We start from the raw sequence: 24,451 nt of genomic DNA on the forward strand, positions 1-24,451 counted from the left end.
GCTTGCAGCTTGCAGGCAGCATTATTTATAAATATAAGTAAACGATGAGCGTTTTCCATCCTTCTTCTCTAATGAGCTGCTGTCACAGATGTAACACTTCCTAATTTGAAGTCTAAATCTCCTGTAACAAGTAGAGATGGCACGATACCACTTTTTTATGTCCGATACCGATATCATAAATTTGGATATCTGCCGATACCGATATGAATCCGATATAGTGTGTTTTTAATCAATTAAACTTTTAATATCTTGCTGCTTTTTGTATAAGTTCATACTCAAGTTCAAAAACAAAACAAAACAATAAAGCTATTCTGTTATACCTGTATGCAAAAAATACACTGCACCCAAAATATTTCATAGTTCAGCAAAACTGATCATTCTAATAAACTTAAACCTACTCCATCCTTCCTATTCTGGTATTTTAAAGAGTAAGCAACCTAACTAATAGGGTTCTAAAACTCCCAGCAAAAAAAAAAAAGTATGGGAACCACCGACGTAATCAACTTTAATTTGATGCAGTGTGGAAAAAATGCACAGAAATCAATTAATTTCGAAGAATAATTAAATAGATTCAACATCTTTCTTTAACAAAATTGCAGACTGCACAGATCGTCCCTTCCCAAAGGAAAACGTACTATAGCTTACTAGGGTATATTAGACTTAATAGTTACTATATACAGTAATGGACTTCTATACATTTTAAATCAGATTAAAACTTTGGGTGTAAGATTCAAATAAATATTTATTAAAAGCTAGACATTTTAAATGAGAATAAGAAAGAAAAGTATGTCTTTGTGCCCCCTTTCCCCTGTTAATGCCCTATCGGCCCCCCTGGCTAAACTCAGCTACGTAGAAAAAGATCCTGGTGTAGAAAGTAATAATAAATACATTCTAACAATAGCTTATCAAGCTTAAACGTTGTTCAGCCGCTGGTTTCCTCTTTCTGGCGCGAAGTGGGCGATAAACAAACAAGAGAAACGGACTCGCGACAGAAAAGCCGATCAGCTGATCATTGATCAGTTTCATTTTCATCAGTTTCACGTTAAGCTTTCTTCAAAGCTTAACGTGGGAATGCTTTACAAACATTCAGAGATGGACTTACACACTTGCTTTACTTCTCTCTGGGATAACTTCCTCGGAGATGAAATGCCGGATTGCTAGCGAGGCTACAAATACGCACAGCCGCTTTATCACATGATGCATACTGCTGACGTGCTACCGTTATGAGCCGAGTTGCCATGTCGCAAGTTTTGTGAGGTGCTTTTTTGATATTTAATGGATCGGATTACATTTTTTATTTCCCTCCGATATCTGATCCAGTAATTTACGTCAGTATCGGACCGATACCGATACGTAATATCGGATTGGTCCATCTCTAGTAACAAGGTGCCACCATTACAGTGCAGTAATAGTAATGACACAGCATTATATTCAGTGACAAAGCACAAAATGAATAGGAATGGGCAGTGTTCCCTAAAATTTAAGTAAAAGTATAACATAAATGATTAAAACTCTAAGGTAATACTAACGTAGATATGTAAGTCTTCAGCAGCTTGCACAAACTTGTCACAAACATTTTCCATCTGGGATGTTTTATCTTGAACAGCTTTCTAACCATCTCCTTATGGCCCACCTTTACCACCATCCATCCATTTGCTCTTCCTTCATTGGAGCTCAGCTAGCAAGTCCTCCATCAATGTTCGGTGGGGGTCATTTGTTCACGTTTGGGTTGCCAGCTATTAGTATTTCCTCCTTCACAGCCTGGTTCTACTTAACTGTGTTTATATTTAGATCAAGTGATAAAATAAGCATGTGAGTGCTGTGCTATGTTGGTTGTCTTTGTTGGGTGGACCAATGGAATTATTCATAGTATCAATACCAACGCTGGTATTGTTATTAAATCAAAACTAGTGCGATCCTGCGGGTCTATCCTGTAGCTCTGAATTCTGTTAAATTTATATTATTTTGTAACGAAAAAATTCTACTTCAAACATGCACTATGTTGTATTAACTAGTTATTGTGGAAAATAGAAATCACAATGATCATTTAAATGTGGTCAGAACTTGCAAATTAATGATTGTTAATCAGTCATGACACATTGCTCCCAATACATGAGTTACCTTTATAGGTTAAAAGTACCAGTACTGGTATCTGCCCCTGCATTTTCTTGATATCCGATCGATACCAGTATTTGTAGGCTGACACACGGCTCTCGCTCTCAGACATGCCCGGGCTCCTCTCATTGTGTTCACTAGGGAACTTGAATGGATGACATTGCTATAGCAATGTTATGGTGATGTAACCGTTTTATATCCCATAAAAAATTATACCAGTGGTAGTGTGAATGATGTGATATGGCAGTATAACTGCATGTGTTCTTTTTGTCTGTAGTTGAATAAATATGCTTTGGTTGTAGCTGTACTCAAAGCACTTTACATTGCTGAGACACTACACTATGTTTTACACAATTCTGATGTGTAATTTCACTTAATTTATTTTGAAATTTTATTTGAAATTCTTCCCAGTTTACATGTTTAATCAGCAGCATTTTGTCAGGTCAGTTGCTTCCTGTTGTTTAACAGAGTCAGTGTTAGTGTCATGAGCTGCACCAAATAGCTCTCTAACTCCTCCCTCAGTCACTCCATTTCGATATCTGTAACCGCCTCTCTCTTTCCACATCCATCCGTCCGTCTCCCCCACCCCCCCACCCCCTGCCCTTTTCCAGAGGTGGGGGTATTTATCATCTTTATACCTGGAGGTTTGAGGGCCGTGCATTGGCCTGATAGATGGGCCAGCCACTGATGTGCAGCCACCTCAGGAGACACAAACCAGACAGCTATTTAGTAGCTGAGCAAGACACATCGCTTTTCTTTTATTGTTTTCAAACTGCACGGATGTGTCTGTGTTTGTGTTTGCGTTAGTGTGGGCGGACAGAGGGAGATTTAACAGGGAGGAGGAAGAAAAAAAAGTACAACAACAGATGCTTCTTAGCTGTCCAGAAAAGTGCAGCACAAGATGGGCCATTATCCATCTACAGTGTCTCACTATGTTGTTGACAAATCAATGGCTCTGTCGGTGATGATTCTGTGTTACAGCAAACATAAAGCACTCAGACAGTCTCCCTGCCTGCTATGGAGACTGCAACAAGGGAGCACTTGGGGCAAGGGTACTCATAGCCAGGAGGTAGGTGTGTGTGTGTGTGTGTGTGTGTGTGTGTGTGTGTGTGTGTGTGTGTGTGTGAGAGAGAGAGAGAGAGAGAGAGGGGGAGGGAGAGCACATGCAGTCAGCTCGTGTGTTTGTGTCAGTGCTGGCAGAGATGGGTTTCGTTCAGCACATTTGTATTTTCTTTGCTCGTGTGCAGGTGTGAGAGTGAAAGTTTAATGTTGATGCACGCAAGAGCTGCTCATGAAAGCTTCATGCCATTGATCACATTTCATGAATCATACATATTATTGCTAAGGCAAAATATTAACATTAATTAGAAAATGTCTCTCTGGCTGACATTTTTCTGGTTTCTAGAAGCACTTAAGGAACCACAGCGCTCTAATTTTAAAACAATTTATACGAATCACTCTTTTCAAAAGCCGTCTGCACGTCTTTAATGTCAGACTTGACCTCTACCTGATTGAAGCGTTCTAAGTCATTATCCTACAGACTAGACATCTTCAGATGGGGCTGCATCTCAGGAACCACGGCTACAAACTGCAGCTGAATGCTCTACAGCATAATAATCATATCTTGCAGGCATATGGTACATGGCATTTATGGTTAACATGCAACATGCATGCTGAGACGAGGAGGCAGTGTGCTCCAGTGGGCTCGTATAAAGATATCATCTTTGTGTGGTAAACTGGGGGTCAGAGATGGAGGGATGCGATGTAATGAGTTAGCTAAGATGTGCGCCATGACTCCTAAGAAAGGGGGAGGAGGGAGAGGCTGGATTTGATTGACAGGTAGTCTCAAAGCCCCTTGTGGCAGGTGCCAAGGCCAGGTCACTGGGGCGAGAGCACTGTTACCCATATAGATTTAAACGCCTGACTGCTGTTTTCATATGCCTCGCTTGCTCCTCGGTACACATTCCCAGTGGTTTCTGATCTGAAAAAGGAATAAAGAAATAAAAAAAAAAATTCTTTTTTTTTAAAGCTGACAGAATTCAAAAGAGAAGAGAGGCTGCTTTATTACAGTATTATATTTTCAGGGACAGTTCAGATTGATCAGTGCAGAAATTGTAACTGTTTCTCATCTGTTGTCTTTGCTTGGATGTTAAAAGGCTCCACAGACACAAAACTCATTCGTCAAAGCTGCAAAATTATACAAAACTGTGCAGTTATGTTAAAAATCAAAGCAATAATAAGAATGCAGAGTACAGACACATGTGGGCTACAATAAAAAGCAGCTGAACCTATAGCAAAGATGTTGGATAAAGTGTTCAGCTGCGTGTCCAGTAAGTGCTACAGAGGGTGGTCACAGCTATTCGTCACGGTCAGGAAGGAGACCCCCGGTGGAACTGTGAAGAAGTGATGGTGGTAAGCTATCAGTTAAAGCTTAGTAAAGATGATCTTCTCTAAACCCTGTACCATGGACTCACAACACCTGATAATGGGCATTCAGTGGACCAACCTCTCAGAGCAATGCTAACATAAACTTCTTAAGGAAGTAGCTTAGCCTCATTGCATTAAAAACTCCTCCATCCCAACTCTTGCTATCCGGAAAGATGGACAGTGCTCCCAATTGTTAGCTGATAACGTAAAGGCCCTGCGATACTATGATACAGTTTCAGCCATTATTAGCAATAATCAGGGACAGCACACCGTTAGGATCAGCATTTAAAACATTGCTGTGTACACTGGAGTCTTCAGACAATCACTGTTTTAATGCTTCAGAAATGCTAAACCAGCCAAGATTCATTAATGGAATTAAGCTCAACATTATGACTGTTTAACACATGTGTTGCTTACCATTACTGGTCTCATGTTTTGGATGGGGTCACCGCAGACATACTCACCTTCTCCTACCTGCATTATGATGACTCCTACAGTAAGTACTGCCATCAGGCATTGCGGGTGCTGGAGTTCACTTACTGACATTATTTTATTGTAAAATGTATTAACCCTAGCACTAACATTACAGACAGCTTAGCCACAGAGTGACTATTAAATGTCAGTTAGCTTAACTTCATCAGCATTTTTAGTTCTCACTGGTATTTCATCTTCATTTATGTGTTTTTTTAATGGATCCTTGGAACTACACTTGAGTGCAACACGTGGGAGAACAACTACACTGATTTTTTTGTCTTTTTTCTTTAGTTAAAAGAACATCGAGCCCTTTTAACTCTCAGCGGTGCCTTTCGGATTATTTGCTTTGAAAAGTCAAGGAGCGTTTACTCAAAAACGCTCCTTGCGGACGCCATAGAAATGCCTTTGTCCAGATTTTTTTGTCTCCATCCTGATTTGAAAAAAATAAAATAAAATACTGAAGCCAGGTGAATTTTGCTTGGGAAGTTAAAAGCACTGAACAGTGAGCAGTCTAAAAAAACTGAGTTAACAACACTTCTGCAGAACAGTATCACTGTTGGATATAAATTCTCTGAAGTCTCCGTCCTCAAACCATTACCCTGCTGCCCAAATTACAGAGGCCACAAAGTGCATTGTAACATTAAATAAAAAGAGACCAGCAGGGACAGGAAGTCGTGCTTAAGTAAAAGCCCCCTGAGAGTAAATCTGAATTCAGCAGCCCAGAGAGGGGAGCGAGGACGGGAGGGAGCTGAAGGGGTTAAAGGGAACACCGTCAGCAGCGGCACACAAGCAAGAAGTCAAGTGTCAACGGCGACAGGAAAAAGACGGAGGCTGCCCATGTGCCTATGTCTCCTCCACCCAACCCAACAACCCCCACTCTACTGCAGACAAGCATATGTGGGCTGACAAAATGACATTGCCAGGGAAGAGAGGGAGGGACAGAGAGAGAGAGAGGGAGGACCAGAAGCCTCGAGTAGGCCTGACATCCAGAACTCTTGACAGTTGATGGAGGCAGACTAGGCTCTCGCACACACACACACACACACACACACACAACTGCCAGCCACTTCCCACCCTCGCATCCATACACATCCACCCCCTCTCCTTGCTTCTACCCCTCCATCCAAAACACCATGCAGAAGCCTTTTTCCTCTCCCCCTCCACTCCTCAACTGCTTCTCCCCATCCTTCCTCCCCCTGGCAGCACTGAAAGCAGCATTGAATCTCAGACACCCCCATCCCCATTAGTCCTGTTAGTGCATACATGCAAAATTACAGAGGACTACCCCCCCAAATAATAATAATGGTAATAATAATATCGCTACAGAGCGATGCAGTGTTTATGCTTTTGTTTGGCCAGCTCTGTAGTGAAAAAAAAAGTCTAAAAAACAAACCAAGATTCAAGTCAGAAACTATAATGTTGAGACACAGCTACTGAGATCAAACTCGCACAAATCTGCACAACAGATATCCACTGCCGTGATGTTTTTAAGCCAGGATCTGTCGTGTGGAGTAAACTAGACAAGTAATGGATAATAAGGGTCCGTTTTTCTAGTTGGAAGTCATTGGTAAAAAAAAAAAAAAAAGCATAGGACAGGATAGCCTTTGTCTGTGTGCTGCTTGTATTTTTCTGTGTAGGAAACACAAAGCTGACATTTTACTCTCTAGCACGTAAGAGGAGAAGAGGTGAGGAAGACAGCGAGCACATATATGTTGGCTGTAATATGTGTACAGTGAGGCAGACATCCACCCTGGGACAGTATGTCATCGATTGAGCTGCAGGAAGAGGCCTATTATCTCCAGCCATGGTTCAAGCGGGGGAGTCAAGTGTGTCATATATGTTGCCTCTAATTGGCAACCTGCCCTGGTGGAGGTTGACTGGTGCGAAGGCAGAGCTGCAGTAACCCAAACACCTAACGCTCTCATGCGCTCCCCTCTTTCACTGCTGCCTTTGCAGATGTTATATATTGTGCCGTTTGAAGCTTTTGAGTCACACATATTGTCTGCACTGATGGAGAATTTACAGATTTATAAAGAGTTTGGATGCAGATGTATTTTCAGAGCAGCAAGCAAGGTGACGAGCCCACTTTAATGCCGTTATTATTTTAGTGTACAGATGCGCATCTTACAAGGCTTTTGTGCCCATGATTGTGTTATTTTGATTAGTAGACTGCACTTTGCATTCAAGCTGCACAATGTGAGGCTGCTGTTTTTTTCAGCTTTATAGTTTGCTCTCCATCCCCAGGGTCGTTATTTGTTCTGTTTTTCAGACAGATCTTAACTATCTCAAGTTTCCTACCTCGTCTCTCCAGTTCACTGATTATGTGATGCAACACTGCCCTCTACAGGCGTGCAGAGTCAAAACACTTATGCACAAAGGAGAAAATAAGCCCATAAAGCGAAATAAGACATATTTGGCTGGTCAAGCACGATATGTAGATGGATGACAAAGGTGGAGAAATTTAGAGAGCTCAACAGGCACTTATTTACAGATTGGCGTTTTTATATGAATATATGATTTTCCACTTTTTTTTGGCTTTTTTTCCACCTGCGTGGCTTTCACACTACACTCTGGTTGCTCTCTTATGCTGTAGGGACTCATTTTACTTGCATGGTTTGGGTCCACTTGTCCCCTCAAAGGGAAGGGTCACTGTGAATCAGTTTAAAGGTATTCAAAAAGATCATTTTTATCTGAGGATGAACCATTTGCATCCTCATAGGGGCGGTCACTGCCAAGATGACAATGTCTCCATCCATAGAGCACAAGCAGGTCAATATTAGGGCAGCAGAGCTCCTATGGGAGTGTAAATTGTGAAACATCTTTACTTTACTTTACTTTATTTATATAGCACATTTAATACAACAAAATGTTGGCCAACGTGCTGTATAAAGATTTTAAAAAAGACACAGTAACAAATAACTTCTCTGCAGTGTTGTTGTAAGGACCTGAAGATCAGGGTAAAGGCACACTGAAGCTGTGGCTCATGGTGGTCCAAAACCTTACTGATACATTTGATCTTTGTTTGCCATTTAACTTGTCATTTGTCAGTAGGAAGAGTATGTATTTTTGTAAGTGCAGAAATATAATATGCTTCTGGGGTTGTTGTTTGTTTGTTTTTTTGCTTTAAAATTATTCTAATGGGTAAAATGTGCCATAAGTTTGTTTTTTTTAATCTAATCTCCAACTTTTTTGAAAAAATTGCAATCTTTGTAAATGTTTTGTTGGCTGATCAGTGACTCACAGTCTTCTACATTATACATGCAGAAATTATATTAGTGCTTTGTAAGGCAATTTTAAAAGTGTTAGGGCTTTTGGCTTAATTGGCTGCTTACTTAGAGGCTTTCTTGGCTTTGGAATTGATTTCCCGTCGAGAAGGCAAAGAAGCCAGATGATCCTGATTATAATACAAGCCCCCACATTATAGTAACAAGTACTTAGCTTCTCTGTAGAGGGAGTGTTCACATTTTTGTCATGGTTGAACAAAATTAGGAAACTAAAATTGACCAGTGGATTATCAGTGCTGGGTTTACAGTGCTGTGCAAAAGTTTTGAGGCACCCTTCTTTATATTTTCCTTGTAAAATGAAAAATAGATGCAGCAGTTTGTTGACACACATACAAATATACATGGGAATAGATAGGGCAGAAACTCTCTCAGGCAAGCTTTCTTGTCATTTCCTTTGAGTAGTCTTCAGGAATAGTTTTCCAGGTTTCTTGATGGTTTGTGATCATAGTCATGGTGAAAAATGAAGCCTGTTTTCCAGATAGTGTTAGTGGACGGTAATCTGACGGTACTTTTGCGTGTTCCAGCCAGTGTGTTTATGCTTGTTTGTTTTTTTTATCCTCTATTTGTCCAGTTTCCTCAAATATTTGCCAACATTCCTCTTTGAAAATCATCTTTTTGGTAGAAAAAAATATTATTTTGTGTTTGTCAAACTGTGCCACCTTTGGCATTTTTCTTAGATTTGACTGAAAAAGTGGGAACAAATGTTGAGTTTGCAACAGGCTGCAAGTAAAAGAATGTCTAAAGATAAAACTGGTTCTACACAGATAACATTGTCTGTTATCTGTGTACACATCACTGTTTCATCCCTTAACTTAGTTGCTTTTTTATGCCTAAATAATTCAGACGAGACTTAAAACAAAGAAAAAAGCAGCCAGTCTTCCAAAGCCACAAAAATGAAATTTAAAGTTAAAGATTTTCACCTTAAAAAGCTCAAAATGAAAACACACAACTGAAACAACAACTGGCAACTACAGAAGACCAGAAACCATCAAACTGTGCAAATGTTTCGCTACAATACATGTCACTGACATCCACGATGTAGTGTGAAAACCAAGAACAGGCTTCATATGCCTCCTTCCAATATTCATTATTAATGGTGTTACTGTCTGCCAGGTGAGCCAAGCAGTACCAGGTTGGGTTCTTATTTCCTGATCAGTGGGGCTTCTAGCCACCTGCGTGCTCACAAGAATATTGTATCGTGACCTGACTCCAGCTTTAAGAGCACCACAGGTCTTCTTTGCTATTATCGCCTCAGTGGGATCCTGTGCGAACAAGCCTTTGAAGCTAATAATGTCTTCTGCTTGGTCTGATATATATTTATTTTGATTTTTTTTTTTAGTAATTCAAAACTGACAATGTCACACACTTCACAAAGGCAAAGACGCCATCACCATGAACAACTTGTCCATTCCTTTGAGTCCCGAATAAATGATTTCATAGAGTGTCTGCTTTTAATTTGTTAACTGATCGCCTAAACTCAGAAATTAAGTACCTTGTAATTTCTCCAAAGCCTTTCCATTCAAGGTAAAGTATTATTTTATAACAGATTATGATGTGTAAAAATGGTACAACTTTAAAAAAATAAAAAATACTAATAAGTTACTGATCTTTGCATTTCAATGTGAACAGTTATTTGTGCCAACAGTGGGCAGCAGCAGCAAACTGTATCTGAATCTGAAAATTGCTACAATTGGTTCAACTCTTAAACTTTAGCACCACTTCTGCTCTCATTCATAAGAATCACTCTTGTACACAAAACATCGATCTAAGCTACCTGAGAGATGAGCGTTTGTCTTCTATACCTGAAATTTCTCTTATGAACGCTTGCTGTAAGCGTGTGTGGGGGGCAGGGGCAGTGAAGGAAGTGAAACATCAGGGTGGCTCCTGCCAACTGCCTCTGGATGAAATGACAGAGACAGGTGCTGTAAAATCGCCCCTTTATACAAGACCCCTCTCTCACACACACATATTCATGAACACAGTGACACATGAAAGCATGCAGACACCCACTCAGCACACACAGCCTGCCAATTCACTCGGTTATTTCACTGCTCTACTTTCTAGCATGAGAGTTTCATGGCTGTGGTATCAACAGTATCTCTGTCGCAAGTGTGGCTCTGCATTCATAACCCGTTTTTTCATTTTACCCACGCTCGATGTCCGAGTTTGTCTTCAATTTCGATTTTGAGTAAAGCAGTCTTTGTGTCGAAGGAGCAGTCGTTGTGGTCCGAAGCTGTTTGCTTTCCAAAGATCCGTGTCGACCTTTGACCTGTGAACAAACTTGCTGAGAGGGTTGCAAATACTCCATTATCCCCATTGAGCCATCCCATAAACTTTCTCACTCTCAATTCTCCCTCCACGCCTCCACCCTGAACGACAATAGCCCCTTCTTAAGGCCAACACAGTCGGCTGGAACACACTTTGCAGCCTTTCAGTCGCACTTAAAATGACAGAAACGATATCACCCAGAGAGCCTCGCAGTTTTTTTGTCTTCTGCTTTGATAGAAAGAGAGGCTTAGAGAAGAATGAAAGAGACGTGTGGTGCTGTCAGTGGAGACGCTGCTAAAATATTTACCTCTGTTTATGCAGCAGTCAGTGAAGTCATCAAGGGTTTACCATCAAGCATGGAGAGCATTTAGATGAACTGCTGGTTTTTGTGTATTTACTTTTACACAGGAAAAATGATAGTAACCTGCTGATATAATTTACCACCATGGGTGTGTGATTATGCATATTTTTATCCAAATCATCAATTCAGTTCAGTTTTATTTATAAAGCACTGAATCATAACAACAGTCACCTCAAGGTGCTTTATATTGTAAGATAAAGACACTACAATAATATGAACGAAAACCCCAACAATCAAACAAGCCCCTTGGAGCAAGCACTTAACTACAAGCTGTAGAAGAAAGGAATGTTTAAAGCCTGATCTCACAAGTAGAGAGGGTGTCTGTCTCCTGAGTCCAAACTGGGAGCTGAAGCTGAAGGCTCTGCCTCCCATTCTACTTTTAAATACTCTAGGATTCACATGTAAGCCCGCAGTCTGAGAGTGAAGAGCTCTATTAGATTGATATGGAAATTAGAGATCATCCAGGCTTTTTTGTACTTAAGACATTTTCTTTGGTGTAACTATTTGCTGTGAATGTAAAGAAAACAGTCTGAAAGAATATATGTGTGTAGAATATTTAGAATAACACCTCTTTGTTTTCATGTAGTGATTTATATCAGGTTAATACGACATTGCTATCTTGCTGCTCGCTTTAAGGCTAAAGTCAATACAACCAGTTAAAGGTTGAAAGTAGCTCACCTGCTCTGCCTGAAGGTAGTTACAATTCTAAACAGCTTGAATCTGCAGTTATTTAAAAGCGCAATTTTATATTTCAGTACTACAGATTAACAGTAAAATGCGTATCGTGGGTGCTGAGACATGTGTTACACACCATCTAAATAATGGGCTTTATTCAGCTCTCTGGGATTTCTTCAGCAGTTTGTCTTTAGAGATGTCCTGATGTAACAGGTGTATGAGTTAATGCAGTAATACTGTCTGACTGTTACAATGGAGTGATCCTTGCTTGCTGGCATGAGACATGTGATGCTGTAGCACCAGTTTAGAGTTTGAAGCCCGACAAACTGCGAAAGTATTTCATTTTATCCACAATCGAAACCTCTTCAGCTGAAGAAGTTCCACAAAAACGCTGCACATATCAGACGCGATCTTTGTACTGAACCGCAAAGCAGCGAATTGTCTTCAGTCTTAAACAGCTCATCTTCTAACATAAATAGTTATAAATGTTTATGAATGCAACATTTGTGCGTGTGTGTTTATTATTGCCAAAACCTGGCTCTGGAAAGCAATATATAAATTGCTCAATCTGCCCTGTGAGATACTTTTTTGAAAAATGAGCCAAGCTTTTAAGAGTTATGTGATATTTTTAAGCGTTAGTGGGTGGACAAGATTAATGGGTATATCAGAGGGACAACTCAGGTAGAGCAATTAGGGGATGAAGTTAGAGGCAAGGCTGAGATGGTTTTGACATGTACAGAGGAGGGATGGTGGATATATCGGACAGCTGCCAGGCAGAAGGAAAAGAGGAAGACAGGAAGTGAAGGAGGACATGCAGAATTTGTTTTTTGACGTATTTGTAAGTGGAGCAATATTGGTGTTGAAACAATATTTGAGTCGGAGCTGTTGAGCAGTTGAGAGCCTGAAATCTTTACGGCATCATCATCCATGTAATGCCTCCTCATGAGCTCATTAAGGTGCGGTCTGCCCGCACGCAGCGCTGGTGCTGTCATAGCTCCGCAGTGTCCATCACAGTTTTTCCAGATGCTATATCACTGCACACATATGACAACACTTTTTACATTCTGAAGAAATCCTCCACTAAAGTCATCTTTTCACTTGCCCTTTATAGCGGTTTTATTTTACACTGTGGGCCACATCCGGCCCATTTTGACCTGAAGTGTGCAAGAGTAATGAAACTCCTCTATCCTGTCAGTGTAAAGAAGCTTAAGGTCTCATTTAATCCCTGAAATATCTGAGCATAAGAAAAAGGAGTGCACTTTTAACAGTGTGCCTCGGTTATTTTAATTATAAAATTGTTTTTGTAATAGATTTATTAATTTGTTTGTTTGTTTGTTTTTACTGTGGAGACATTTCTATGGTAGTTCATGGAAAAACATTTGCCATTTAATTGTTTATCTATTGCTTAATTACACTGGTGTTGCAGTGGAGGAGGTCTTCATCAGTAGGAAAAGCTATAGTTAAAAATCTCAGCCCTCCTTCACGTTTTCCAAAACCTTCCAGTGGGCCAGATTGGAGTCTTTGGCATGCTGATTCTGGCCCCCGAGCCTTATGTTTGACACCCTTGCTTGGATTTGCAGGTGTTACATTAGATTGATTAACTGGAAATGGTTCAACTTTCTCTCTCCTATAGACTCACTCTTTTCCAAGCTGTAATCACTAAAAAGACTTTTAGAGGAGAAACCAGCTTAAAAAGAATCAACATAGTGATTAGTTCTGCAGTTTAATGCAACAGAACTAATAATGCATTTTTAATTGTTTTACATCCCGTCTGGTCTTTCTTTCATTCACTTCTTTTGCTTTGTGTCTCTGAAGTGTTTAAAACTCATTCACTGGTGAAGACACAGTGTCTGTCTGCACCGCTAACAGCTGCCCTGGCTCTCTCTCCCTCTCCCCCTCTCTCTCTCACTGGACTTGTGAGTGACAGCACATGTGCTGGGATACATGGGAGGCCTGCTTCTGAAATTCTAACTCCATGACTGTGAGACATACCCCAGCTATGGACAGGGTGGAGCTGTGAGAGACAGATGCTGTGAGAGGAAAAGGGGGAGAGAGAGACAGTCTGAGAGCGGTTGGAGAGAAGGGAAGAGAGGGACGGGTTTCAGGGTTGGAGAGTCAGGCCTGTTTTGTTCAGGGGAGCCGCTCAGCAGCCCGGTTCTTTGTGTGGACCCTCAGATTTTTCAGTCATCAGAGATCTGTCTGTGCTGAGTTTCTGAGTGTAGGAATTGAGGATGGCGGTCCGGATGTTGATGGTGTGCGCGCTCGCTACGTTGGTTTGTCGGGTAAGAAAAAATCTTTGTCTCCTCATACCACCTGTTGACTGAGATGAGCAAACTTTCATGATTTATTGGAGCTTTAGGCTACGTGTGTGTGTGTGTGTGTGTGCGTGCGTGCGTGCGTGTGCGTGCGTGCGTGCGTGTGCGTGTGTGTGTGTGTGTGTGTGTGTGTAGTTGATTAAAAAGGCAGCCAGTTTTAAAAACATCCAAACTGGTCGCACTGACTTATAGCAGTTTTGTAGCAGATGCTGAGAGGTGAATATTAAACTCAGTGCACAGGTGCCTGAGCTATTGGAGGGAGTACATGTGCTCCACTTTCTGCATGCTATAAAAATATCAGCGAGAAGTAACTGAACGCATGTATCAGACTGGCTGTGACCATGTGAATCTGTACGGATCTACACTGGGCCAGCTTCCAAGAACCTCTCTGCTTCCTGCTCGTGCTCTTGTTTAGAGGACGACCTTTAGCTGCTCTGCTCTTTAAATATACAGTTTATGTTTTTACCTGAAACGTGTCCTTGGCCAAGCAGTAACTCATTTTCATCAATAAACGCACCATTCACCGGCTCTGCAATCAGAGATCGGGCCTGATATAAACATTACATCCAAGTCTGAGGAGGATGATGGAGTGTTTTGAGGAACAGGAGACTCCAGATGTGTACAGAGGGCTCATGGCATCATTAGTAGCCCCTGTCAGCAGACACCATTATGAAATCTATAATGGAGGACAATGTAAACTGACTTATTGCCCACAGCCCTTCCAACCACCATCAGTCCTCTTCTCTGTTTGGAGTAGTAATGCAGCCCAGGTTTCGTGAGGGAAGTCTTGCCATGATGTTTTATAATTCACTATAAATGTGGCTGATCCTATAAAGCTATCAAAATGAACGGTTCGCATGTTTTCCCCCGGTTTCTCTGATCTGCTGCTCGGATCATTTGGGTATTCGGTAACTAATAATAATGAGATAATATACATTGTCTCTTCTGGTCACGCGTGTGATAAATCACTGACACCGGCTACAGAGGAAGCTATTTTGTCACAGGACATCAGTAACCATTTTATTTATAACTCTTCATATGCACATAAATAATCCTGTAAATGATTTGAAAGCTCAGTAAACACTGAAGTGACCTTTACAGTTCAGGATCCCAGTCCTCAGGTCTGATATCAGACAGCTGCTTAGGCTCTGTGTGTAGAGGGTGATAGGGGATCACATTGCTCCTTCAAACACTGGAGGTGTTACAAGTCCCAGAGTGAGAGTAATACATCCATATAATACAATATAACCTAAAAAAAAAAAAGCAATCATTTATGGCTCTTCTGAAAACTGTCTATTAGCACACATGGAGCAGCAGATTTATGGTAGGTACAGTGGTCGGTGTCCAATGCTAAAATCATTCTTTCATGGTCTTCAGCTTATCCTTACCATGGTCACGGGGGGCTGGAGCCTGTCCTATCTACCATAGCCGAGAGGCAGGGTACACCCTGGACTGGTTGCCAGTATGACGCAGGGCTAACACAGAGACACATTCGCACCAATGGCCAATTTAGAATGACCAGTAGCCCTAACCTCATGACTTTGGACTGTACTGTGTGAGTGAGTGAATTCGACTTTTGGTAGAATTTCCTTTGAGTTAAGTAGAAAGGTGCTATAAAAGTATTGGTCCAATTACAACGTAAGCAATTGTTGTTCACATATGAGAACTTCCCAAATACCTGTTGCCTTGTTTCGGATTTGATATATGTTGTGGTTTGCCATGCAGCTTCCAACGCTGGACCAAAGCCTTCATACGTGTCACAATCTCCTCATGTCACCAATCCAGTTCAGTAAAACGTTTAAGAAGATTGCAGATACAGATTTCTGTTCTGGCTGCCGCTTCCTGTGTAGACCTCTACACCAGCCCAGCATCCACTTCAAAACTCTAGGGAGTTGTTTCCTCATCAATCCCTAATTTTTATTTGTATCATACTTTTGGGGAGCGATGAGCTTGGAGTCTAGAAACTCAAAGTATATTATTCTTCTGCACTGCTGTAATGACTGATTTTTGATTGAGATTGGTTTAAATGCCCAAACACAATAGAAATGTACCGCATGAACCCTTCAACCAAAGCAAACAAGATGAAACTGATGCAAAGCCCATGTGTGGAGTAAACCGTTCCATAAACCAATCAGAAGAGAAGTACGTAAACAAATCAAACTGATTACTCTTTAGCTGCGTTCTCCCTGAGTATGTCTGCCTGTCTGTGCATAAAACCTATAAAAAGGGCTGTAAAAATGCAAATGTGTAATTGGACACACACTTCTGCCCTTTCCACAAATACCTGCTTCAAAGTTTAGGCAGTTTTCCGGAGACAGCTTGTTTTTAATACAAAATCTTTTAATACAAATCTTACAGCAGCGATTGAGCTGAACAGACATCCATCTTCTAGGACGAATGAGTCAAAGGTGTAAAATAAAAGGAAGGAAGGAGGACAAATGCATCTTGTATTCATTATTTTTGCTCATGCCAAACGGTTCTATTTTAGCGAGTCACCACGTGTATACAACAGACCGAATTAACACACATAGCATATAAACAACTTACCCCAAATCTTCAATCTGAACGAAAAAGAAATGTGTTCAAAGTAATCCCAGCCAGCGGTCCTAAGACGTTACAGATGGACACGCTGGGCAAATGCACAAACATTTTGGGCATTGTTTCTCTTCTGTGTACACTTCACAAGTGAAAGAAATTTGTCAAGGTCTCTGCTACATAAATAATCAGAGTAAAATTAATTGAACCATCAGCGGTTGTCAGGCCACTCCAAAGGCTTTCACTAGTGTCACCTGATAGCTTTCAGTTGTGTTTTAATTTTTCAGTAAGCTGTTTGAACTCGAGTGTTGGTGCCTGCTTTGGGTACGCTGTGGCGAAGAGAGGGCAACAGCCACAGCTGTTCCCAGATGCATATGTGATGCCATTTGTCCCGCTCTGTAATCCCCCCTTGCGGAAAGAGGAGTGCGTCGCATCTGGACCATGAAATCGGGTACAAATCAAGAGTGTGGAGCGGCTGGCCAGCTGGCGCTGAGGTCTCACTCATCGGAAACAATCAGTCAGAGGGTCTGAATCACAGGTCCTGCTGGTTGTGGATACCTGCAGGCTGTTTGTGCTAGCTAGAGTTTCAGAAAGAGCAAAGGGTACAAAATACAACTTCAATTTCATAAAAAAAAGATTCAGCTAAGCAGTAAAGTCAATTTCCTTTTCTTTGTGTTGCCTCTTTCTTACAGACTGAGACGTGGAAAGCCGTGTGGTGACAGTTGGTAATTTAGAGGTCATACATATACTCACGCACCCTCAAGAATAACTCAGCAGCAGTGCTATGATGGGTTTCTACCATGGGCCATTTGTATCCCTGGTGAAATCGTAAATTAACACATACAGAGATGTTAAAAGGACATCCAAATGACTTGGACGCATGCAGCATTTCTTGAAAACTGCTGAGTAGTTTGTTAAATACTGTCATAACTTCTTTTTCATGAGAATTATTACTTTGAGTTTCCTTGTTTTGATGTTCCTGAATTTAGTGGCTGTTATATTGTGAATAATTCAAGCCCAAGACTTTTATCTTGCATAATGTTTTTTTTATTCCTGGAAACTTTAAATTTCCACTAAGTAGGTTTTAATCACATATTTCCCAACAGTATAAGCTTACAGTGATGCTTCCACCTCCAATGAGTCTAAGAGGTCTTGAGGATGAATAGACTGTTTTTGTTGTTTTATATATTCCAGTTAATAGAATTTGTACAATGCATTTTCTTTGCTAAAGGCCTCAAGGTGCTTTATATTAAAGGTAAAGACTGTGATCACACAACCCCCTATGAGCAAGGATTGGCAACAGTGGGAAGGAAAAACTCCCTTTTAACAGGAATAACCTCCTGCAGAACCAGGCTCAGGGAGGGGCAGCCATCTGCTGTGATTTTTTGGGGATGAGAGGAGGATCACGGGACAAAGACATGCTGTGGTCGAGCCTGAGATTATTAATAACTAATGATTAAATGCAGAGTGGTTCCTAGCAGCCTGGACCTGATGCAGCATAACTCAGGGAGGATTCTTGGTCATCTGATCGAGCCTTAACTATAAGCTTTATCAGAGTGGAAAGTTTTAAGTCTAATCTTAAAAGTAGAGAGGGTGTCTGTTTCCTGAATCTCCTGAATCCAACCTGGGAGCTGGGTCCACGGCTGAAAGCGCTGCCTCCTATTCTACTTTTATCTTAGGAACCACAAGTAAGCCTGCAGTCTGAGTGTGAAGTTCTGTGTGGATGATTGTAAAGTGGCCAGTACAATAATTGTACTGGCCACTTTAATATAACCCAACACTTCACAGATCACGTTGTTTAATTTTATTATTTAGTAACTCCATGCTTATTTTTGCCCCTAACAAATCTACTTTTAGCTGAATTTTACAGCCTTGCATTGCATTCCTAAAGCTCAGACATCTGTTCTAAGGGGGAGGCACACTTGTTGTGCCACCATAAATAGGGTGTATATGCCCATGTCAGGCAATCATGACTTAGCAAAGAGTGGAGCTGTGGGATCAGTACTGCTGGTGGCTGAGCGGTCGAGAGTCTGTGCTTGAGGTCCGGTAACAGAAGTGACCTGAGGGACACCTGTGTGACCTCTAGCCTGCGACCGGGGGGACTCCCTGGTATGCTGCAGGCATGGCTTCTCAAACACTCAGTGTTTTCTTGAGCTATTTGTGCGACTGTTACACAAATGCATGCAGAAAGAAGATACTCAGGCTGATAGAGATTTGGTGCAAGGATAAACAGAGGTGCTGACTTCACTACAGACATGGTGAATTGTCAGGGACAAGACTTCATCAATATAATGTCATTTTAAATACTACAAAGCCTTACTTTTGCTTTTAATCTCTCCCTGTTATCCTTCACTATTTTACACCTTGTAACTTGTGTCTCTACTTTACAGAATATTTCAGATGGCTCCCATATTGTGTGAAAAAAACATTGTTTTGCAACCTGTAGCATACATTTCCATTGCCTTTTTTGTAACAGGCATGCCTTGCAGACAGTGGTTCATGTCCAACAAATAATGCATTTGTAACAGTAACAGTACTTGGAAGGTGGACAGCTCAGAGGGCTCTGTGAAGTAATGTCTCAGATTGAGTGCATTTGCAGGGTTGACAATAGTGGCAGTAGTTTTACAGTAATCGCCTCATGATGAATTGCTGGTATGCATGCCTGACATTGTGTTTGGATGGAACAGATATGTGTCTGCGTGTCTTTTCTTTTAATACTAAGTAAGTATTAAAGTAATTTAAGAAAGTTCGTTTTTACTGCAAATTACATCACTTAGAAAACATTATGTGCAACAGAAAACCTAATAGATTTTCCCCCAGTGGAACTTACCACATGCAACATAACACATATCCAGCTCTTGCTTCACAGTATTTCAGTACTCTTCACAGTGTGATGGTATGCTTTTTTCTCCGAAGCCGGCATCAGTGAGTTAGAGTCAAACTTTCTCGAACCTGTTAAAGACTCCTTAGAGTGCTTAATGGTTCTTGCTGTGAAGGCACGTCGTCCCCAAACGAGGCGTCCGTGGTCCTGTGAGGGTCCGAGGTGAAAGGCCAAACTGTAAAAGTATCTGGGAAAAGCCTCTAAAAACAGTTAATCTGTGTGTGGTGTCGTCGCTCAGCCTGTCAGGAGAGGCACTCGCCGGTCTAATTGGTAACACGACACTTTGGTGCTGCCGCATTTCGGTCTGGTAAAAGCATTTTAACAGTGCTGATGGAGACACTGTCTTCCAAAACACAGCCTCATCTTAAGTTGAAGCAATGGGACAAGTCAGTGATTCAGAGTGTTTAAAAAGAGAAACAAAGAAAGAAAAAGTTAAATGTCGATTTGTTATCAGGGGTTCATGTTTGAAAACCTCTTGTTGCTGATGTTGTGATGGTGTTTTCTTCACCATGGAAATAACCCCATCATCATCCACTTTAACTGTCTTCTCTGATTTGTCCGGCGTTTTTGTGTTGCTGAGCTTCTGAGTGCATTCATTTTTTTAAAAGAATGAATCAGTCGCTTTTTCTATAGATTTGTTTTTGGGGTTTTTTTGTTGTTGTTGGGTTGTTGTTTTTTTTTAGCCTATGACATGCGTTACTTACACATCTCATCTATGGGCCTCATATTTAAAATTTTCAAGCCTCTGATAGAGAAATGGAAGATACGGTATTAAAATGGCTGTAAGTCCTACTCATTTACATCATGGGCCACCTACAGCCAACTTAGATCTTCAGTGGGTCGGCCCACTGACACGCCCCTTTCTGTCAGTCAAGAAGCTTAACTAACATACTAACTGTACTTCTAATACTATAGGTATTTAAGTAACTAAAAAGTTTACCTTAATTACTTTGGTTTAGTGTAAAAGGCCATGGAGAAGATTTTTACCAGCTGGAAAAGTTGTAAAACTTGTTAAAAGTACAGTTAAAAGTCCTCCTTCACATTTTCCACTACTATCCAGCAGGCCAGATTGGAGTCTTTGGCAGGACAATTTTGGCCCTTAGGCCTTATCTTTGATAACCCTCTCCTACACAGTTACTAAGTTCATTCATCTGGTCAAGGCTTTTCTTTGTGCCGTTTGCATGCTCTTCCTGAGAGTGCATTCTCTTCAGTTTTTGCATTTAAGCGGAAGAAAGTGGATGGTTGATGAATAAATTTAAACCCCTTGAATCAAAGCTGGAAGTCTCCACTTCAATCACATATTTCTTGCTTTATTTAAAATATACTGGGTTTGCACGCAGACCACCACCACCACAGTGGAGTGTTAGAGAAAAGTAAGCAGGTTCCTGACAGAGGAAAAGCTACAAAAATCGTTTCTTTGTCCAACAAACCTGTTTTCAGTCTTTTAAATAAAGCAGACGAGATGAGCTCTGCAAAGTTTTTCAGTTGCATGAACTTGCATTGTTACTGACTTCACTGCAACTGGCTGTGTGTGCATTCTTAAATGTGACCAATTCAGACAAAATTAGAAAGTTCTGTATTTGGAGAGGAGGGGAGCAACTGTGATGCAGCTGTTGTTGATTTTAAGATTAACCAACAATGCAGTATGTGTGCTATGCCTGTAGAAGTTTGTGAGTTCATATATCGGAAGTCTTTAGTATGAAAGGAGATAACTATCAAAGCGATTTGGTGTGGGTGACACGCACTGCTGGAATCTGAATGTAAACATCTTTGCCAGTGTGTAGATGTTGATGGCTACGAAAAGTTAAATAGGTATCCAGGCGTTGGGAATATAGAACGGTCTAAGATTAGCCTGCCCTCTGACTCAACCTGCAGATGCCAGCAGTGGCTGCCATTCCTCCATTCACTGTCCCAGCAGCATACCAGAGGATCAGTATAGCAGATCACTCACCCTAGAGACAGGATGGGCTCACAGCCCGTTTAAAAAAATATTCACAATTTTCTTTATCCATTACTCAGCATATTTACGCACCCTATAAAACTTTCATGAAATAGGTTAACAATTAATAGTTAGACATGTACTGCATGTGTGTAAATGCACAGAGAGATATATGAGAAAGCCTTTTGCATAGCTGATAGATCTCCATTTATTTCTGGTCTTGTGGGTCGAGCCTCTGAGCTCTTAAACATATGAGGAGTAATCCTGAGAACAGTCAAATCCCAAAGAGAAGCAGGAAGCAACTTACAGAAATGTGTATATAATCTTATGTGGGGGTGGGTGTTTGGTCTCTGCACATGCATGTATGTCAGTCTCTATGTGTGTGCATATATGAGTGGCGGGGGGGGAATCATGTATATGAGCGTGTCTGTGGAATTCCTACAGCCGAACAGATCCGTAAGGTGACCCCAAACTCCCAGTCAGGTGCAGAGCTGAGCATAAAGGGGAATTTGTGAGTGTGAGCAGGAATGCGGGTGGGAAAGCACAGGATCTAAATCCATAGTCGACAGCTGTTGTGTGAGTGGGCTGCTCGCATGTAATGTGTGTGTGGGTGTTTTGGGGCGTACACAATCAGGACGAGCAATGTGCTGAAGGAGAGCCTGTGAAATGAGCAGGACTGTTTTTGTTTCCTCGTCCTGAGATGAATTTGCACCCAGATCAAAGGACGATGACATGTTAGTGGGTGTAACCTGAATCTGCGGCCCTGCTCCCCTTCAGCCCCCAGACAATCCCACAAACTCCACATCACAGATGGCCTCGGCTCTACGCTGCCATTCCACCAGGCCACAGGGAGCGTTAGAGCTCTGAGGAAGACTCTCAACATTGATTTAAACAGCTGCAAATGTAATGATATAATGTGTGTATTCCATGAAGGTGACTTACATGTGATCTGACTGCTGCACATTATAACTCCATTACAGCTCAGTAGTAGGAAGCAGTGTGTGTCTGTGTGTGTGTGTGGTTAATGTCTAACTTCATTTTCCAGTGAGTTTCATGCTGTAATTTTTTTTTCCTCCTCCAGGTGTGGAGCTCTGCAGAACCTCACCATAGTGAGAAAGAGTTGCATCCTCAGGTCCTTCACCCATGGAGAAGTCGAGGCAAAGGGCTGATCAGAGTAAAGAGGGACTGGATCATTCCTCCAATCAGAGTGTCCGAGAATAGCAAGCAGATTCCTGAAGACCTTGTCCAGGTAAATGCCAAATTAAAACTTTTCACATCGATTCATCACTGCATTCGTCTTCTTCTTTTTCTTCTTCATCTTCTCTCATGGGTTGCCAGGTCTGTGGTTTTCATGCAAAATCAAGCACCGGACCGCTTTTCAGGTTTTTGTTACAGGCCTATTTGGCATGGTCATTAATAAATATAAATCCATATTCCATATAAAAAAAATCTATTTTTACTAATTATACACTGAATATAAAACATCCAGGTAGTAACCATGGTGGCATCACACATTGGGTGGTAAAGTCCAGTTCAATAAGGAGAGAGCATTTGAAGAACTGAACATGATTTGTGATTTATTGAAATATAAAGTCTGAGTAATAAACTTTTTGATGATCAGAAGTGAACATAGCAAAGCAGTGCCATGTTAGGAAGTAGACCAGAACCCTCCAGAGTCCAGACACTGGTGTTAGCAGAGGCGAAGAAGGTGGAGATTTGAACGAGAATCTCTATCTGGCACGGAAGCGGCGGATTGGGGGAGGATGGGGGTTGCACGGATGAGAGTGAGGTTTAAAGCACATGGGACTGAGGCTGACTGGCTTGCAAAAGGCAGACAAGAAAATGATTGGGCCAGGGTGATGACGACACCGTGGGAAAAGCAGGGGGGAAGTAAAAAAGAGACTAGGAGCCCCCACCACATCCAGCAATGCAATGCAGATGAGGGAATACAGAGCTTCTTGACTGAATTTATATATAAGCTTCATTCATGAAGACATTTGCTTATTGTTTTGAAACCAGGCATAATGACATCTGAGAAACTGAGGGGCACTGCACACTCATAGGCTTTGTACAGATTTCCCAACAAGGTGCTAACTTTTGCAGGTGCAGTAAATAAAGAGTTTGGTGACTTCCTTCTAAAGACTAAGTCCACGCTAATTGTGTTAATTAGTGAGGACTGAATCCTATTAAGTTGATTTCTTTAATATTGAACAACACTGACTGTAAATTTCATTCAAACATATTACACACAACATAGAGCCGTTGTTGCAGACTTCCCATGACCTAAATGTAGAAATCATACCTTACACTGAGAAATAGCCATTTTATAGAAAAATTATTACATAAAAAAAATACAAACTTGTTGTATTGATTAGTCTCACAGCCCTAATTGTCCACAAAGTGACTCATTTGAAGTTTTTGATGATCATCAGCTTTCTCTAATCTTTCTGTCCAGATCAAATCTGACAAAATCTTCACCGGTGAGGTCATCTACAAGTTAGAGGGACAGGGGGTTGACCAGGAGCCCAAGAACCTGTTTGAGATTGATGACAAGACAGGGGTGATCAGGAGCAAGCAGCCACTGGACAGAGAGAAGTACAGCAACTTCACGGTAAGACTGCGTTTATGGGAGTTAAGTTTTAAAGCACAGGTCGCCAGAAGTGCTCACTTACACAAGCTACAACGTGCTGTTTAAGAGCTCCCGTGTGTTCCAGAGCATGTTTCTGCCTTAAAGCAGACAGGAAAAAGCAAAACAAAGCAAAGCCAGAGGTCAGCTTTCCAGGGATCTTTATGAGCATCTCGGGAAGGACTTCTGAATGTTTGAGATCATATGACTTGTGATGTAACCCTGACCCAAACATCCTGCTCTTTTCTTTCTGCCAACACATGTTGTGTTCAGATAATGTAAAAGTCTAAAGACACCTTGAGGGGATTGCTGGAATTGGAAGATTGTTTCTGCCACTGGAAAAAAAACCAACCATGTATAAGTCAAAATTGAAAACTTCTGAGAAAATAAGTTCAATTCAAGTTCAATTTTCAACTTAGCTCTGCCGATCATGCTTCCATAGTTGGATGTTTGTGGCAAGCACAGTGATATTTGATTCTAACACATTTTCTGTTGTATTTGTATTGTGTGTGTGTGTGTGTGTGTGTGTGTGTGTGTGTGTGTGTGTGTGT

At 41.2% G+C, this 24,451-nt stretch overlaps 1 protein-coding gene across 1 annotated transcript in view; it reads left to right on the forward strand.

Annotated features, from left to right (window-relative positions):
• The first annotated feature begins 13,679 nt into the window (after positions 1-13,679).
• Positions 13,680-24,451, forward strand: part of cdh15 (cadherin 15, type 1, M-cadherin (myotubule)) — a 20,453-nt gene continuing 9,681 nt past the window's right edge. Inside the window, exons 1-4 of the mRNA XM_013908483.1 lie at positions 13,680-13,886; positions 22,356-22,523; positions 23,730-23,885; positions 24,174-24,178. Of these exons, the coding sequence (XP_013763937.1) occupies positions 13,836-13,886; positions 22,356-22,523; positions 23,730-23,885; positions 24,174-24,178 (380 nt within the window). The 5' untranslated portion in view covers positions 13,680-13,835. The remainder of the gene's footprint in view (positions 13,887-22,355; positions 22,524-23,729; positions 23,886-24,173; positions 24,179-24,451) is intronic.

The sequence above is a fragment of the Pundamilia nyererei genome, unplaced genomic scaffold (genome assembly GCF_000239375.1).
Source record: "Pundamilia nyererei isolate P.nyererei 1_Seehausen unplaced genomic scaffold, PunNye1.0 scaffold00011, whole genome shotgun sequence".
In the NCBI taxonomy this organism is placed as follows: Eukaryota; Metazoa; Chordata; class Actinopteri; order Cichliformes; family Cichlidae; genus Pundamilia; species Pundamilia nyererei.